The sequence below is a fragment of the Coregonus lavaretus genome, assembly GCF_964263955.1.
Source record: "Coregonus lavaretus genome assembly, contig: HAP1_SCAFFOLD_1504, whole genome shotgun sequence".
Taxonomy (NCBI): Eukaryota; Metazoa; Chordata; class Actinopteri; order Salmoniformes; family Salmonidae; genus Coregonus; species Coregonus lavaretus.
The window spans coordinates 8,229-27,237 of NW_028160128.1; the positions used below are offsets into that span (position 1 = coordinate 8,229).

The following is a 19,009-nucleotide window of genomic DNA, read 5'->3' on the forward strand; positions in this document are numbered from 1 at the left end:
GATCACTTCATTACTCCCTTCTTGTTTACAGAGCTCTTGTCCACAAGCTTCCAACATACCTCACTTCCCTGTTGAAATATAATAACATGAGATACCAAACCCGTTCGCAAGGTTGGTTAACTCTTGGGGTCCCGCTTGTCTCTACACATTTTTTGGTAAATCTGCCTTTAGTTTTAACGCACCACAGTTATGGAATACAAAACGAATCACCAATTCGATGATTCGAATCCATCTGGATTCCCAGATGCTGATAGGGCAGTTTAAAACTCTGTTGTTAAATGAGTCCCACTGAAGTGTGTAATCACCTGATGTCATGTATTTATAGCTGTCTGGTAGTTTCTCTTTGTCTTTTGTTGTTGTGTTGATGGAATTTTTGTCCTCAAGACACCATTACAAATGAGACACTGGTTTCAGTTGGGCTCCCCTGATTTAAATTCAGGTAAATAAAGAAATAAACCATAAACCAGTAATTTCCATAACTTACCCATGAAGCGGCAGCCGCGGAGATGGACAGTGCATGGGTGCTGAAAGTAGGCTAATTCAAGAAGGCTTAATTCACTTAAACAACCTTCATTTTAATGTCGCTTTAGGCTACTAACAACGAGGGATTTGTGTTGCATATAGAATATCATTGGTTTGTCTCTATGACATTCAGAGGCTGTGCTACAACTTTCTATAGCCGAGGAGACAAAAACATTGACTTTGCTTGGGAAATAATGTCTGATTCTGTCACTATCAAATTGACTTTCAACTGGCTACTAAACAACATACTAACTGTAAATCAGTCAGGAGTCAGGAACGAAAATCAATGATTATTATTATTATTATTTCAAGGCAATTTCAGAAATAAATGGTGAAGCATTTGTGACACGCTACAGGCTGGCAGGAGCGCATTTCAACAACAACACTTCAACATCATGCCTATACAGTTAGCATTTAGGCTATATAAAATTAAATCAAACAAATATCACTTAAAAATGCCTTATTAGGCTATACAGTCATTCTACACAGCCTTTGAATTCCCTTTTAGAAACATGAGTTTGGCCAGTGTTTGGTTTGAGAATCATGTGGTTAGCTAGGTTATAGCTTAGTTGAGCCTAATTTGTTAATTTAGCAGATGCTTAATGTTCCCATGCGCTAATCACAGTCAACACAAATCTATTTCGTAACAACAATATCATGGAATAAATTAGAAAATGATAGTTTCCCAAATGAAAGAAAGTTCCAAGTGCATAAAGGCCTACCTCATGATACGCGGCTGCTGTGTTAAACAACAAATTGTTTTGTTTTTTGCACATTCATTGATGATCAAATAGTTCAGTTGTAACTGGTTCTGTTGCACTTAATTTTTTACAGTTGAAATACAACTTTAGCACTGTTCCAAAACTTAGACTATCCTCTTTCTTAACAACAGCCTGAATAGAAATCAAAACGTCTCCGGTGAACAGCCTGTATAGAAATCAAAACGTCTCCGGTGAACAGCCTGTATAGAAATCAAAACGTCTCCGGTGAACAGCCTGAATAGAAATCAAAACGTCTCCGGTGAACAGCCTGTATAGAAATCAAAACGTCTCCGGTGAACAACCTGTATAGAAATCAAAACGTCTCCGGTGCTGCAGCGTGCGCTCATTCGTTGTCATGCTCTGTTGTGGTATTAAAATAGATTCTGCTTGTCTCCAGTCATGTAAAATGACAAAGAATTGCATGAAATGCCTTTTATAAAAGCTATCTTTTCTTCACCCCTACCATTGTCCGTGGTGGTCTGCGAATCCACAACCTTCTGGCTACTTTGCCATGTAATGTTTACAAAACAAAGAACAGTTTCTAAAACTCCATATCTAAAGGCTCTGGTCTGTCCTAGGAGTGAGGGTAATTTGGGGTATAGGGGAGGGTCACTTATTTTTTTCCTCATGTTTTACAAATTCACATACACAGATAGACAGACACATAGAAACATTCCATTCCTTTTAATTTAATCTATGAAATGTATTTGACAGGGATACTGCACATAAATCAACATTTCAGTAAAGGTGTCAGATTTAGCCAGCTAGCTAGTTTCCAACTGTAGTCCCTGGGAAGGTAGATACAAAATAAAATGGCCCTAGCACTAACACATCCGATACAAAAACAATCAAGGGCTTGATGATAAAGTTAATTAGTTGAATCTAAGGTGTTAGTTCTAGGACCAAAAACTAAAACATGCACCTCCTGGGGGCCCTGGAGGAGAGCTTTGAAAAAGACTGAGCCAGAATAACGTCATTCAAATGAAGTCATTATTTGTTAATGAACTAACTGACACGTTGTAGTCCTACATCAGTTGTACAACTTCAGTGTGGACTTTACAGGTCCCTATGGCTGTGTTTACACAGGCTGACCAATTCTGGGTTCTTTTCTTTCACTCATTGGCTTTTGACCAATCAGATCAGCTTATTTTGCCAATTAACAGGAAAAATATCAGAATTGGGCTGCCTGTGTAAAACGCAGGTGATCCGCCTTCTCAATGAGACAGTCTGTTATCCTCATCACATGACCATGCTAATTAAAAGGGCGCAATATGTAGCTTTGTGGGCGACCAGATCAAATTCACGTCAGTTATAGATCTGTCTTCTGGTTGAAAGCAGGTCTGATAAACGGTAGATCTGTTCTATGTGTGCTACTTCTATGCTTCCCATCCTTAAAGCACCAATCAGCAGTTGAAACAATAAGAACACGTTATATCCGCCACTGTTTCTGTTAAAATCTGAGGGATGGGGGCTGGAGAAATGGAACCACTCTTAAATTCATAGACAGAGCTACGGATGCATGGACTGACCATCCATGATATCAACATTATAGTTTTAACCATGTTGAGGCTATACAGTGTTGGTTTACATGTACTTTGTTTACAAACAAAAGTAAAACAAGCTTAGATTCTGGGTTCTGATGGGGTATGACAGTTGAACTGAGCTCATGAGGCATTTATAAGTTAGATTCTGGGTTCTGATGGGGTATGACAGTTGAACTGAGCTCATGAGGCATTTATAAGTTAGATTCTGGGTTCTGATGGAGTATGACAGTTGAACTGAGCTCATGAGGCATTTATAAGTTAGATTCTGGGTTCTGATGGGGTATGACAGTTGAACTGAGCTCATGAGGCATTTATAAGTTAGATTCTGGGTTCTGATGGGGTATGACAGTTGAACTGAGCTCATGAGGCATTTATAAGTTAGATTCTTCAAGAATCAATGGGTACACACTGTATCATTAATTTATAAGTCAAAAAATGGATTTAGCAACGCCGATTACCTCATTAAGTTTCGTTTTGGCATCTTTTGACTTTCTGTTTTGTACACCAGCTTCAAACAGTTATTTCTCAGCAGTTAAGATGGTACCATGTTTTGTCACACAAACTGAAATTAGACAAACTATCAGCATTTTTGCAACCAGGCAAATGTCTCATAAAACGTTCCAGTAATCCAGTCTACTAGTTTCCCCACTGAACCTTTTAACATTTCCAACATCCAAGACACCCAGGTAGATTGACTTCTCAATGAGATAATCTGGGATTCTCATCATCATTTGGACTGAATCTATCTCCATGAAGGCCAACATGACACACACACACACACACACACACACACACACACACACACATAGATTAAAACACTACAGGATAATAAACACAATATTTAACTTTTACTAAAAATATATTTTCATAGGGACTATGTACATGGTTGGAGTCACTTCCATTTGAATTCCAGTCCAGTCAGAAAGTTAACCAAATTCCAAATCCAAATTGTCTTCATTGAAAAGCATTGAGGAGAATTGGAATTAGAATGTCAGTCTACTTCCTGAATTGACTGACATTTTAATGGAATTGACCCCAACCCTGACTATGTATTGGTTTACCAACCTTTCTCAATATATTTTTCAATGATGAATTCTCACACACAGGGGCCATTGTGAGGCAGAACCATTCTGTGTCAGTTTTGAGCCACAGCACTTGTCAGTTGCACTGCAGAGACTGGGTTAAGATGTCAACAAACCTGTCTTGGGGTTGATGAACATGGCAGGTGGCATGTTGAGACAGACAGACAGACAGACAGACAGACAGACAGACAGACAGACAGACAGACAGACAGACAGACAGACAGACAGACAGACAGACAGACAGACAGACAGACAGACAGACAGACAGACAGACAGACAGACAGACAGACAGACAGACAGACAGACAGACAGACAGACAGACAGACAGACAGACAGACAGACAGACAGACAGACAGACAGACAGACAGACAGACAGACAGACAGACAGACAGACAGACAGACAGACAGACAGACAGACAGACAGACAGACAGACAGACAGACAGACAGACAGACAGACAGACAGACAGACAGACAGACAGACAGACAGACAGACAGACAGACAGACAGACAGACAGACAGACAGACAGACAGACAGACAGACAGACAGACAGACAGACAGACAGACAGACAGACAGACAGACAGACAGACAGACAGACAGACAGACAGACAGACAGACAGACAGACAGACAGACAGACAGACAGACAGACAGACAGACAGACGCACACAGAGACAGGTCTAAAGTAGTGCACTATAAAGGGAATAGGGTTCCAGGTCTAAAGTAGTGCACTATAAAGGGAATAGGGTTCCAGGTCTAAAGTAGTGCACTATAAAGGGAATAGGGTTCCAGGTCTAAAGTAGTGCACTATAAAGGGAATAGGGTTCCAGGTCTAAAGTAGTGCACTATAAAGGGAATAGGGTTCCAGGTCTAAAGTAGTGCACTATAAAGGGAATAGGGTTCCAGGTCTAAAGTAGTGCACTATAAAGGGAATAGGGTTCCAGGTCTAAAGTAGTGCACTATAAAGGGAATAGGGTTCCAGGTCTAAAGTAGTGCACTATAAAGGGAATAGGGTTCCAGGTCTAAAGTAGTGCACTATAAAGGGAATAGGGTTCCAGGTCTAAAGTAGTGCACTATAAAGGGAATAGGGTTCCAGGTCTAAAGTAGTGCACTATAAAGGGAATAGGGTTCCATTTGGGACAACATGTTCTACTAACTCCAGCTTAGCATGTGGTCTTCCAGAGTCAGGGGGAGGTTGTTACTACAACATCTGGAGCCCTGTCTAAAGAGAGGAGGAGGAGGAGGAGGAGGAGGAGGAGGAGGAGTCTGAGGAAGAGTCTGAGGAGGAGGGGGAGGAGTCTGAGAAGGAGGAGGAGGAGAACGAAAAGAGGTTAGTTCAATACCTGCTGGCGTCCAGAAAGAAAACAAATACTATTTCGGTAAGGTCTGGCAAACACACGTCCAAAACACACACGTATGTAAATACCAACACAGCGTGTATCCGCAAAATCATCACACACAGGCAAGTCGATTAGTATTTTGTGTAAATGGAGAATATGATGGACAAGCTTATTCATAACAATAAAAACGTTGATAACAAGATGCAATCATTTGCCATTAGAGATACAATATATTTCATTTCTTTGCATTTTAAAATAATGTATTTCCTAGGCTATTATTTATTTCGTTTCCATGATCATTGCATAATAAATTCCTCTCCTTTTCTGTGATGGTTTCATACTCACGTGGTAGCATATAGACCTACAAGGTTACCATTCGGCCCATCTCTCGTTTAATTGGACCCACTTCACAGCAGTAAATAGATCAGCTATTTCAAGTATTTTGCTCTATAATACCAGGGGTCTCATTTATAAACGTTGCCTACACACAAAATATACCACAAAACATGCATGTGCCACTTTTCACGCAAATGTTGTCATTTGTAAAAACTGAACTTGACCTGAGAATTTGCTGCAAACTTTAGACCATGCGTGCGCACAGTTTCTAGTGGTTGAAGTCTTGCATATTAATAAGGCAAAAGTAGCCTAGTAGCTTTGTGAAGATGGGGAATGTATGATGAGACTCTTATTCAGAACAAAACAACCGGTAGGCCTAGCTAAATATAATAACAAGATGCAATCATTTGCTGCTAGTGAAAATCCATTTATCTTTACATTCTAAAATAATTAGAAATAGGCATATATTTCCTGTTATTGCAGAATAAAGCCTATACTCGCCAAATATCCTATAGGCCTATAACAAGTTAGGATTGGCTACCATTCGTCCCATCTCTCATTTAATAGGACCCACTTCACAGTAGTAAATAGATCAGATACAGTATTTCCAGCAGCCTATTTTGCTCTATGCGATCCGATCCGAAGCGCAGTTTAACGTTAGAATAGACGATTCACCTTTTCCGTTGACGTTTGTAGGCGACTGAATGATGTAATGTGACATTTCTTGCGTTGACAATATTTCATTTATAAACATAATACATTATCATAATCATTGCATAATAAATTCCTCACCTTTTCTGGCCATGATGAGTTCATATTCCCGATGTAGCCATACAACAAATGACCATGCGCATTTCTCATTTAATTGGGCCTATCAGAGAGGCTATTATTTAAAGTGTTTGCTCTATGTAGATGACAGGGTGCGCGGCGCGGTTTATAACATACAGCAGAATGGAACAGGTGAACAGACAGATGATCTTTTGTATTGAAGTGTGTAGGCTACCAATAAACTCTAGTTTATTTTAATTTTTTTGAGTAGACAATATTTCAGAATTTGTGGGCAGGGAAGCATATTTAGGTTCAGGAAAAGTGAATGCAAAACATTACTTCATTCCAACGATCTGCTTACAGGTCCACAACAATTTGCAGTTGTTTTTGTCTTTCAGAAACGGTCAGATAAAACTACAGAAAATGTCACTGTAAAATAAAACATTCTGCCAACACCTCCAAAGACATTTGAAGTTCGCCATGGATATTTCCTTTAGATATACTGTCTTGGCCTAATTCCAATCCTTCCAAAGTATCCAGAAAATAAGGGCGTTATTGTCACCATAAAAGATGAATGATGGCGTATTTCTATGGAGGACTAAAAGTGCCACAATTAAATAAATAAATACACCATTAAATAATTACTTAAATGTGTCATTAATTAATTCAAATTAGAATTAAATACATAAATGTGTAATTAAATGTATCATTAATTAATTCAAATACCGATTCATTTTATGTAAAATACATATATAATTATTTCACTATTTACATTTACATTTCATGATCCTGCATTGCAGTGATTCATGAATTACTTAAAACTGTCAAACTGACCCATCAAAGTCAGTGGGCGGGGCTAACGCGAATCTAGTCTGATCCATTGCTTTGGTCTGAAGTAGAGTAGGCCAACCTGGATAGAGACAATGGAGGATCTCCGTGAACTTTCCAGGGAGTTGGTTAGAGACATTTTAAACTTAGCAGAGGATGTAGAAGCAGGACCTGCTGACATTATCCGGAATTGATTTGTCTTGGCTTGATGCAGAGGGTAACCAATCAGGCGTTAGGTTCCGCCTACCAACTTTTGATGGGTCAGTTTGACAGTTTTAAGTAATTCAGGAAGCACTCCAACGCAGGACCATGAAATGTAAATGTAAATAGTGAAATTATTATATATGTATTTTACATAAAATGAATCGGTATTTGAATTAATTAATGACACATTTAATAACACATTTATGTATTTAATTCTAATTTTAATTAATTAATGACACATTTAAGTAATTATTTAATGGTGTATTTATTTATTTAATTGTGGCACTTTTAGTCCTCCATATATTTCAGGTGGAGTTATAATGCTGGTTCATGCAGGTACCGTTTTACAACATGTCTGATTTATAACTGCAAATATGAATGCGCCAAGTTTATACATCTCAATGCTTTTGTGCATGCACATTTATCAATTTATAAATATTGTGTAGAATCTATCTTAAAATACAACATATAAATGCAATTTTGTTGGTATGCATAGAAAAAGTATGATGTATTAACCAATCCTATGACGCAAACGTAGGAGGTCGCCATTGATAAATACCAGTTGTTCTCAGCCTCAGTTCTTGTGTATTACTTTGGCTATTTAGCATTTAGAAACGCCCCTAATTAACCAGATATGGTCAAAATCATCCATTTAAAGCCCGTGGGGAATGTACAAAGCCTTACAATGAAATGAAACAACAAAAGCTAAGAAAAAACTTTTCCAAGACTGAAATAGAGGTATTAGTGTCAGATATTTAATACAATAAATGTTACGAATTTCAGTAAAAAAATAAAATAAAATCACTATCATCATTGCGGGACTTTTATTTTGAAGGAAAAATCGCCGAGGTCACGACCTTATTCTTTCTAGGTCTTGTTTATTCATACTGGCGGAACGGAGGTGAAGCGAAGTAGCGGCACCATTGATCTACAATAAGAGGTAGACCCGTTCCTCTACTTCATTATAAATGGACTTCCTATTTCAACACAGTGGGAGGATTCAACACCCATAGGTTCATGTAAAGTCTTCATCCACTTAATACAAGTATTCAGCCTATAAGTTAAGATTATATCTAGTAAAACTGCAATTACATTATTCAAAAATAATAACAGTTGGGAGTATTAATGGTATTATAATCAATTTTACATTCCTTTTCACAATGCAACTAGTTTATAATGATAATAAAACCTTTACAGGCTTTGTTACATTCACATCTATTGATAGAATTTGACCGGCAATATATTTGATGTGAAAAAAGAACAGCGACTCCGTGAATGGTGGTCCTCAAGAGCTTTGGACGGTGATTTGATGGTCTCCAGAATGGGAAAGTTTGGGAACCGCTGAGCTAGACAGTCACATCTGTGTGGTAACATGATAGGATGGAAAACCTATGATATACAATGATTCTGCTAACCCAAAACAGACTGATTATAATGTATAGTATTTGACGTTACATTGAACTAATCACAGTAATCAGAGACCAACTCACACACAGTATATACAAAGACACACACAAACACAATACATTCCTAGGTGAAGAAGTGTCTTATTCCACAGACTAGGAGACAGGCCTCAGCGTCTTCAGATTAGGTGAAGAAGTGTCTTAGTCCACAGACTAGGAGACAGGCCTCAGCGTCTTCAGATTAGGTGTCTTAGTCCACAGACTAGGAGACAGGCCTCAGCGTCTTCAGATTAGGTGAAGAAGTGTCTTAGTCCACAGAATAGGAGACAGGCCTCAGCGTCTTCAGATTAGGTTCTATAAGAAAGAGGATGGAGGAGAAGGGAAGAGAGAGATCAGAAAGTATGGAGGAGAAGGGAAGAGAGAGATCAGAAAGTATGGAGAAGGGAAGAGAGAGATCAGAAAGTAGAGAGGAGAAGGGAAGAGAGAGATCAGAAAGTAGAGAGGAGAAGGGAAGAGAGAGATCAGAAAGTAGAGAGGAGAAGGGGAGAGAGAGATCAGAAAGTAGGGAGGAGAAGGGAAGAGAGACATCAGAAAGTATGGAGGAGAAGGGAAGAGAGAGATCAGAAAGTATGGAGGAGAAGGGAAGAGAGAGATCAGAAAGTATGGAGGAGAAGGGAAGAGAGAGATCAGAAAGTATGGAGGAGAAGGGAAGAGAGAGATCAGAAAGTATGGAGGAGAAGGGAAGAGAGAGATCAGAAAGTAGAGAGGAGAAGGGAAGAGAGAGATCGGAAAGTATGGAGGAGAAGGGAAGAGAGAGATCGGAAAGTATGGAGGAGAAGGGAAGAGAGAGATCGGAAAGTATGGAGGAGAAGGGAAGAGAGAGATCAGAAAGTATGGAGGAGAAGGGAAGAGAGAGATCAGAAAGTATGGAGGAGATGGGAAGAGAGAGATCAGAAAGTATGGAGGAGAAGGGAAGAGAGAGATCAGAAAGTATGGAGGAGAAGGGAAGAGAGAGATCAGAAAGTATGGAGGAGAAGGGAAGAGAGAGATCAGAAAGTATGGAGGAGAAGGGAAGAGAGAGATCAGAAAGTATGGAGGAGAAGGGAAGAGAGAGATCAGAAAGTAGAGAGGAGAAGGGAAGAGAGAGATCAGAAAGTATGGAGGATAAGGGAAGAGAGAGATCAGAAAGTATGGAGGAGAAGGGAAGAGAGAGATCGGAAAGTATGGAGGAGAAGGGAAGAGAGAGATCAGAAAGTATGGAGGAGAAGGGAAGAGAGAGATCAGAAAGTATGGAGGAGAAGGGAAGAGAGAGACCAGAAAGTATGGAGGAGAAGGGAAGAGAGAGATCAGAAAGTATGGAGGAGAAGGGAAGAGAGAGATCAGAAAGTAGGGAGGAGAAGGGAAGAGAGAGATCAGAAAGTATGGAGGAGAAGGGAAGAGAGAGATCAGAAAGTATGGAGGAGAAGGAGGAGTTCCACCTGAGATAATGATGTGATGATGGTCCTATGATGTAACTACAATAAGATAACAGTCATTTATTACAGACAGAAACACTAAAACATGCTTCCATTCTGGAAAAACAGTTCCTCTTTGATCTGGGTAGCTGTGTTTTTATTTGACCTATATTTAATCATTACACATATTCAAGGGAGGGAGCAATGAAAACTGTCTTACCTAGATTCACTCAAGTCCCTAACAAGATGGTTTTCATGTTCAACGAGAGCTTTGAGACAAGCTCCCGTCACTTCTGGTCCTTTGGGGATGACTGCTTTCAGTAGTTTTCTCATTCGGTCCTGTTCAGTTGTTTCAGCTGTTATTCTGGAGTGCTCTTCTTCACCAATCATGTTCTTTGACCACAGATCATCTGCTATTGGCATTGAGTTTTTGGTTCGCTGAATTAGTTTAGCCCAGTGTTTCTTCAGAAACTCCTCAGCAGGAATGTCAGGGACTGTTAATGCTGAAGGGGGGGGGTCAATTAAATTAATATGGCTTTAGGGTTAACAGCAGCTGTTTCTACATCTTCCAGTCTCTCCAGTTATCATTCCTCTGATAGTCATTTCTTGTATAGAGCTGACTCCAGGGTTGTGGTCAATTCCAATTAAAGTCAGTCAATTTAAAATAACAAATTGAAATAACACATTTTCGTATTAGGTTTATTGAGAAGTCATTGAAAATAGATTATTAATGTTTTATCAACAATCTACTCAGAATCCTCTAATGTCAAAGTGGGCCTGTCCCCCATACATTCAACATCTGGAAGGTCCCTCAGTCAAGTATTGTATTTCAAGCACAGATTCAAGTATATATTTTTTGAAAGCCTCATAAAGAAGGGCAGTGATTGGTAGATGGGTAACAATAACAAATCAGACATTTATTATCTCTTTAAGAATGGTCAAGTTAATAATTATCCTGAGGCCCAGATCTGGGGAAGGGTACCGAAACAGTTCTGCAGCATTGAAGGTCTCCAAGAACACAGTGGCCTCTATCATTCTTAAATGGAAGAAGTTTGGAACCACCAAGACTCTTCCTAGAGCTGGCCGCCCGGCGAAACTGAGCAATCGGGGGAGAAGGGCCTTGGTCAGGGAGGTGACCAAGAACCTGATGGTCACTCTGAAAGAGCTCCAGAGCTCCTCTGTGGAGATGGGATAACCTTCCAGAAGGACAACCATCTCTGCAGAACTCTACCAATCAGGCCTTTATGGTAGAGTGGCCAGACGGAAGCTACTCCTCAGTAAAAGACACATTAAAGCCCGCTTGGAGTTTGCCAAAAAGCACCTAAAGGACTCTCAGACCATGAGAAACAAGATTATCTGGTCTGATGAAACCAAGATTGAACTCTTTGGCCTGAATGCCAAGCGTCACATCTGGAAGAACCCTGGCACCATCCCTACGGTGAAGCATGGTGGTGGCAGCATCATGCTGTGGGGATGTTTTTCAGCGGCAGGGACTGTGAGACTAGTCAGGATCGAGGGAAAGATGAATGGAGCAGTACAGAGAGATCCTTGATGAAAACCTGCTCCAGAGCGCTCAGGACCTCAGACTGGGGCGAAGGTTCACCTTCCAACAGGACAACTACCCTAAGCACACTGCCAAGACAATGCAGGAGTGGCTTCGGGACAAGTCACTGAATGCCCTTGAGTGGCCCAGCCAGAGCCCGGACTTGAACTCGATCTAATATCTCTAGAGAGACCTGTAAATAGCTGTGCAGCGACGCTCCCCATCCAACCTGACAGAGCTTGAGAGGATCTGCAGAGAAGAATGGGAGAAACTCCCCAAATACAGGTGTGCCAAGCTTGTAGCATCATGCCCAAGAAGAATTGATGCTGTAATCGCTGCCAAAGGTGCTTCAACAAAGTACTGAGTAAAGGGTCTGAATACTTATGTAAATGTGATATTTCAGGTTTTTTTTTATATATACATTTGCAACAATGTCTAAAAACCTGTTTTTGCTTTGTCATTATGGGGTATTTTGTGTAGATTGATGAGGGGGAAAAACGATTTTATCAATTTTATAATAAGGCTGTAACGTAACAAAATGTGGAAAAAGTCAAGGGGTCTGAATACTTTCTGAATGCACTGTAACTCTCATGTTTACTTACTTGTTGAATGGGTGGCAGTGATGTATTCATCTGAAAGAAACAAAATGAGGTTATATCACTCTAAATAGCATCTGTTACAAAAGTACAAAGTTATGATTGACATATGCTCCTACCTTGTGATACCACTTCTTTCCATGCTATCCTCTCATCATCACCGAATAACTCCATCTCAATGTCAACCCCTGTCATTTTCAAAACCGCCTTGAAAAAGCTTGGTGTGGAGTCTCTATGTATGAGATGAATCTTCTGGAGAGAGATGGAGAGAGCGAGAGAGAGATTGCTTGCAATGTAAACATATGTTTCCCATGCCAATAAAGCCATTTGAATTGAGAGCCATCGAGCGAGAGAGAGCAATGGATAGAAATGTGACTTAAATGTCAGATTCATGTTCTTAGTCTACTAAAACTGTACCTGTGGATTGATGTAGGTAGAACAGGGAATGTTCAGTCTGAAGAAACTATTCAGTTTGAAGGCCTGCTCTGGTCTTGAGATGAGAACCCTTGAAGACCCTTGAGACTTTTCCTGTTGTTCCACAGCCTGCGAAACGAGGCATGGAATACACAGCCAGACAATGTATAGTCTTATTCAAACATTATTCAGAAAACTAGCAACACACTATTATCTTCATGTTATGAGTGTCAACATAAACCGTACCACTGCTTAGTTAAGGTCACCTCTAAAAGAATGGTACCTCACCTGTATTTGGCTGGGGTTACTGGGGAACAGGTATAGGCGTGGAATTAGTGTTTGCTTTTTCACTGTCATATAGAGCATCAGCTCACAGTGGACATCTATGTTCCGCCAAAAGATATAGCTCAGTATAACAGAGATAACTGAGAACTTGGGATGGAGAATCTTAGCATGGAATCTGGTGACCTCATGCACTTCCTCAACAGACACTCCATGTTCCTCTACATGAAGAATCTTCATCTCATTCCCCAGGGAAGGGTTGGTCCCTGAACAACACAATAAAAAGGAGACAGAAAGACAAATATTGGATTATTCATCCAACTAAAACACAAAGAATATGCGGTATCAGATCACAGTAAACTCAAACTCCCAGAATATTCATTCATTCATTCAGGAAGTGAAACTCAGTTACATGGAAATGTCTTTCTGAATACTATGTCAATATGGTTTTACCTAAACAGACAAAGTGTGGCAGATGAACTTCCTCCAGTTCACCTAACTCCATAGTGATGTCCAGCAATGGACCACCTTGTCCGTACTGCATGTCTTTCAGAAGGTGACTGTAGGGATACCAGTTCCTGAAGTGATACTTCAGAATGACATCTCTGTCACACACCCAGCGGATCCCAGACACTGTGCACTCATAACGCCCTTTGGGTGTCCTGTGCCTGAGGGCAACAACAAGATATGGTAGAGAGGGTCAATCGTCAAATGGAGAGGTTGGATTAGAAGCCTATTCCCAAAGGTAATGGGGAAATACACTAGCAAGTGGCATTTAATGTTAAAAGTAGTTATTTTACCTGAACATTTTCACTCCCTGGACAGTGGAAGTCAAGGGTTCAATCTGAAGCCACTGTGTGGAGTCCTGAACAAGGACAAGCATGTCAGTTATACATATGGGGCCAGTTTCCTGGACACAGATTGAGTCTAGTGCTGGACTTAAAGCATGATCAATGGAAGTTTCAATAGAAAGTTCTTTAAGGTCCAGGACTAGGCTTAATCTGTGTCCGGGAAACTGGCCCATTAACCAAAGTAACTAATCTAATGTCTTTATTCAATGTTACATGGAATGCTGGTGATTTATCAATTAAACTGTCTAATGACAAAATATGACAACAGCTAAAATCCTGCATTCCTACAAGCAGAACACAGGACTGTCTATATCCCAGTATGAATGGTTGGTCAGTACACACCTGGCTTTCAGACTGTGTTTATATTACTAAAGCAGAACACAGTACTGTCTATATCCCAGTATGAATGGTTGGTCAGTACACACCTGGCTTTCAGACTGTGTTTATATTACTAAAGCAGAACACAGGACTGTCTATATCCCAGTATGAATGGTTGGTCAGTACACACCTGGCTTTCAGACTGTGCCTGACTCCTGAAGGTATGTAAAAGTGAGAATTGACATTATGACTTACCTCAACATGTTCACAAGTCTTACAGCTCTGAGGAATCCCTGAAGTCAAAAGTAGTAGTTATTTAAAATGGACAATCTCATGTAATAACTAATTAATAATTATTAAATAGACTTGTAATAAAAATCTATATATGTTAGCAACAGTCTCATTAGCACACATTAGTGTTATATTAATGAATGTTTGTGGAAGCAGGAAACAACATGGTTCTGGTCCATGTTTTGGAGATGTTGGGGGCCTGATTTCTGGTAGATCCCAGGATGAGAGCTTAAAGGTAGAGTCAGCTAAATGATGTTGTACGAGCAGCACCGCAGATATTGTGATGAGCAAGATGCCTGACTTCTCTCTCACACAGTATCTGCCCATGTGCACGGGTTCTCTTCACTCTCTTACAGCGTGGTAGCCACGGGACCAAAACAACTGAGAAGTTTAGCATCGCGCTCTAATGCCCTTACAGTGAGGGAAAAAAGTATTTGATCCCCTGCTGATTTTGTACGTTTGCCCACTGACAAAACATGATCAGTCTAATTTTAATGGTAGGTTTACTTGAACAGTGAGAGACAGAATAACAACAACAAAATCCAGAAAAAAGCATGTCAAAAATGTTAAATTGATTTGCATTTTAATGAGGGAAATAAGTATTTGACCCCTCTGCAAAACATGACTTGTTGGCAATCACAGAGGTCAGACGTTTCTTGTAGTTGGCCACCAGGTTTGCACACGTCTCAGGAGGGATCTTCTCCAAGTCATTAAGGTTTCGAGGCTGACGTTTGGCAACTCGAACCTTCAGCTCCCTCCACAGATTTTCTATGGGATTAAGGTCTGGAGACTGGCTAGGCCACTCCAGGACCTTAATGTGCTTCTTCTTGAGCCACTCCTTTGTTGCCTTGGCCGTGTGTTTTGGGTCATTGTCATGCTGGAATACCCATCCACGACCCATTTTCAATGCCCTGGCTGAGGGAAGGAGGTTCTCACCCAAGATTGAAAGGTACATGGCCCCGTCCTAAGTCCCTTTGATGCGGTGAAGTTGTCCTGTCCCCTTAGCAGAAAAACACCCCCAAAGCATAATGTTTCCACCTCCATGCTTGACGGTGGGGATGGTGTTCTTGGGGTCATAGGCAGCATTCCTCCTCCTCCAAACACGGCGAGTTGAGTTACTGCCAAAGAGCTCGATTTTGGTCTCATCTGACCACAACACTTTCACCCACCCATTCAGATGTTCATTGGCAAACTTCAGAGGGCCCTGTATATGTGCTTTCTTGAGCAGGGGGACCTTGCGGGCGCTGCAGGATTTCAGTCCTTCACGACGTAGTGTGTTACCAATTGTTTTCTTGGTGACTATGGTCCCAGCTGCCTTGAGATCATTGACAAAGATCCTCCCGTGTAGTTCTGGGCTGATTCCTCACCATTCTCATGATCATTGCAACTCCACGAGGTGAGATCTTGCATGGAGCCCCAGGCCGAGGGAGGTTGACAGTTCTTTTGTGTTTCTTCCATTTGCAAATAATCTAAACTGTTGTCACCTTCTCACCAAGCTGCTTGGCGATGGTCTTGTGGCGCAGTGGTCTAGTGGTCTAAGGCACTGCATCGCAGTGCTAACTGTGCCTCTAGAGATCCTGGTTCGAATCCAGGCTCTGTCGCAGACGGCCGCGACCAGGAGACTCATGGGCGGCGCACAATTGGCCCAGCGTCGTCCAGGGTAGGGGAGGGAATGGCCGACAGGGATATAGCTCAGTTGATAGAGCATGGTGTTTGCAACGCCAGGGTTGTGGGTTCGATTCCCACGGGGGGCCAGTATAAAAAAAAATATGTAATCACTAACTGTAAGTCGCTCTGGATAAGAGCGTCTGCTAAATGACGTAAATGTAAATGTAAATGTTGTAGCCCATTCCAGCTTTGTGTAGGTCTACAATCTTGTCCCTGACATCCTTGGAGAGCTATTTGGTCCTGGCCATGGTGGAGAGTTTGGAATCTGATTGATTGATTGCTTGCTTCTGTGGACAGGTGTCTTTTATACAGGTAACAAACTGAGATTAGGAGCACTCCCTTTAAGAGTGTGCTCCTAATCTCAGCTCATTACCTGTATAAAAGGCACCTGGGAGCCAGAAATCTTTCTGATTGAGAGGGGGTCAAATACTTATTTCCCTCATTAAAATGCAAATCAATTTATAACATTTTTGAAATGCATTTTTCTGGATTTTTGTTGTTGTTATTCTGTCTCTCACTGTTCAAATAAACCTACCATTAAAATTATAGACTGATCATGTCTTTGTCAGTGGGCAAACGTACAAAATCAGCAGGGGATCAAATATTTTTTCCCTCACTGTAGTTGTTGCAGAAATTGACCCACTTTGCTATTTACTTTGTGCATCTACATCATATTGCTGACTCTACATTTAAGTTTGTTTTGACCAAATAGATAATGATTGTGTTCCTTGCCTGGGACTCAAGTATAATGAACGCTTTAAAATTATTTTGATTGAAAAACAATTAAATCAGTTAACACTCACATTTCTCAGGTCCAGGCTTGATACAGCACTCTCCACCATGGTCTCTGCTGTTGGTAAAGCAGATGGATAGACTGTGATTAAACTAAATACAACTTATAAAGGCTTTATATAGCATGCATATAGTCTTCATAAGCAATACAAAGGGTGTATAAAGGGTGATAGAACCACTCCCTATGGTGGCCTAAATTTACATTTACATTTACGTCATTTAGCAGACGCTCTTATCCAGAGCGACTTACAAATAGGTGCATTCACCTTATAGCCAGTGGGATCACCACTTTACAATGTTTTAATTTAATATTTTATTTTTTTATATAATTTTTTTTTTTTTTATAATTTTTTTTTTTGGGGGGTTGGGGTTTGGGTTGGGATAAGGGGGGGGTAGAAGGATTACTTTATCCTATCCCAGGTATTCCTTAAAGAGGTGGGGTTTCAAATGTCTCCGGAAGGTGGTGAGTGACTCCGCTGTCCTGGCGTCGTGAGGGAGCTTGTTCCACCATTGGGGTGCCAGAGCAGCGAACAGTTTTGACTGGGCTGAGCGGGAACTATGCTTCCGCAGAGGTAGGGGAGCCAGCAGGCCAGAGGTGGATGAACGCAATGCCCTCGTTTGGGTGTAGGGACATATCAGAGCCTGAAGGTACGGAGGTGCCGTTCCCCTCACAGCTCCGTAGGCAAGCACCATGGTCTTGTAGCAGATGCGAGCTTCAACTGGAAGCCAGTGGAGTGTGCGGAGGAGCGGGGTGACGTGAGAGAACTTGGGAAGGTTGAACACCAGACGGGCTGCGGCATTCTGGATGAGTTGTAGGGGTTTAATGGCACAGGCAGGGAGCCCAGCCAACAGCGAGTTGCAGTAATCCAGACGGGAGATGACAAGTGCCTGGATTAGGACCTGTGCCGCTTCCTGTGTAAGGCAGGGTCGTACTCTCCGAATGTTGTAGAGCATGAACCTACAGGATCGGGTCACCGCCTTGATGTTAGCGGAGAACGGCAGGGTGTTGTCCAGGGTCACGCCAAGGCTCTTCGCACTCTGGGAGGAGGACACAACGGAGTTGTCAACCGTGATGGCGAGATCATGGAACAGGCAGTCCTTCCCCAGGAGGAAGAGCAGCTCCGTCTTGCCAAGGTTCAGCTTGAGGTGGTGATCCGTCATCCATACTGATATGTCTGCCAGACATGCAGAGATGCGATTCGCCACCTGGTTATCAGAAGGGGGAAAGGAGAAGATTAGTTGTGTGTCGTCAGCGTAGCAATGATAGGAGAGGCCATGTGAGGATATGACAGAGCCAAGTGACTTGGTGTATAGGGAGAATAGGAGAGGGCCTAGAACTGAGCCCTGGGGGACACCAGTGGTGAGAGCACGTGGTGCGGAGACAGCTTCTCGCCACGCCACTTGGTAGGAGCGACCGGTCAGGTAGGACGCAATCCAAGAGTGAGCCGCGCCAGAGATGCCCAGCTCGGAGAGGGTGGAGAGGAGGATCTGATGGTTCACAGTATCAAAAGGCAGCAGACAGGTCTAGAAGGACAAGAGCAGAGGAGAGAGAGTTAGCTTTAGCAGTGCGGAGAGCCTCCGTGACACAGAGAAGAGCAGTCTCAGTTGAATGACCAGTCTTGAAACCTGACTGGTTTGGATCAAGAAGGTCATTCTGAGAGAGATAGCAAGAGAGTTGGCTAAAGACAGCACGCTCAATAGTTTTGGAGAGAAAAGAAAGAAGGGATACTGGTCTGTAGTTGTTGACATCAGAGGGATCGAGTGTTGGTTTTTTGAGAAGGGGTGCAACTCTCGCTCTCTTGAAGATGGAAGGGACATAGCCAGCGGTCAAGGATGAGTTGATCAGCGAGGTGAGGTAAGGGAGAAGGTCACCAGAGATGTTCTGGAGGAGGGGATAGGGTCAAGCGGGCAGGTTGTTGGGCGGCCTGCCGTCACAAGTCGCAAGATTTTATCTGGAGAGAGAGGGGAGAAAGAAGTCAAAGCATAGGGTAGGGCAGTGTGAGCAGGACCAGCA

The 19,009-nt window shown here is 41.7% G+C and overlaps 1 protein-coding gene across 1 annotated transcript in view; it reads right to left on the reverse strand.

Moving 5' to 3' along the window:
• Positions 1–7,637: 7,637 nt before the first annotated feature.
• Positions 7,638–19,009, reverse strand: part of LOC311122104 (uncharacterized protein) — a 65,014-nt gene continuing 53,642 nt past the window's right edge. Inside the window, 10 exon segments of the mRNA XM_084196513.1 lie at positions 7,638–9,140; positions 10,461–10,743; positions 12,386–12,415; positions 12,499–12,631; positions 12,797–12,922; positions 13,082–13,341; positions 13,529–13,743; positions 13,876–13,940; positions 14,500–14,537; positions 17,007–17,053. Coding sequence (XP_084052639.1) covers positions 9,134–9,140; positions 10,461–10,743; positions 12,386–12,415; positions 12,499–12,631; positions 12,797–12,922; positions 13,082–13,341; positions 13,529–13,743; positions 13,876–13,940; positions 14,500–14,537; positions 17,007–17,053 — 1,204 coding nt within the window. The 3' untranslated portion in view covers positions 7,638–9,133.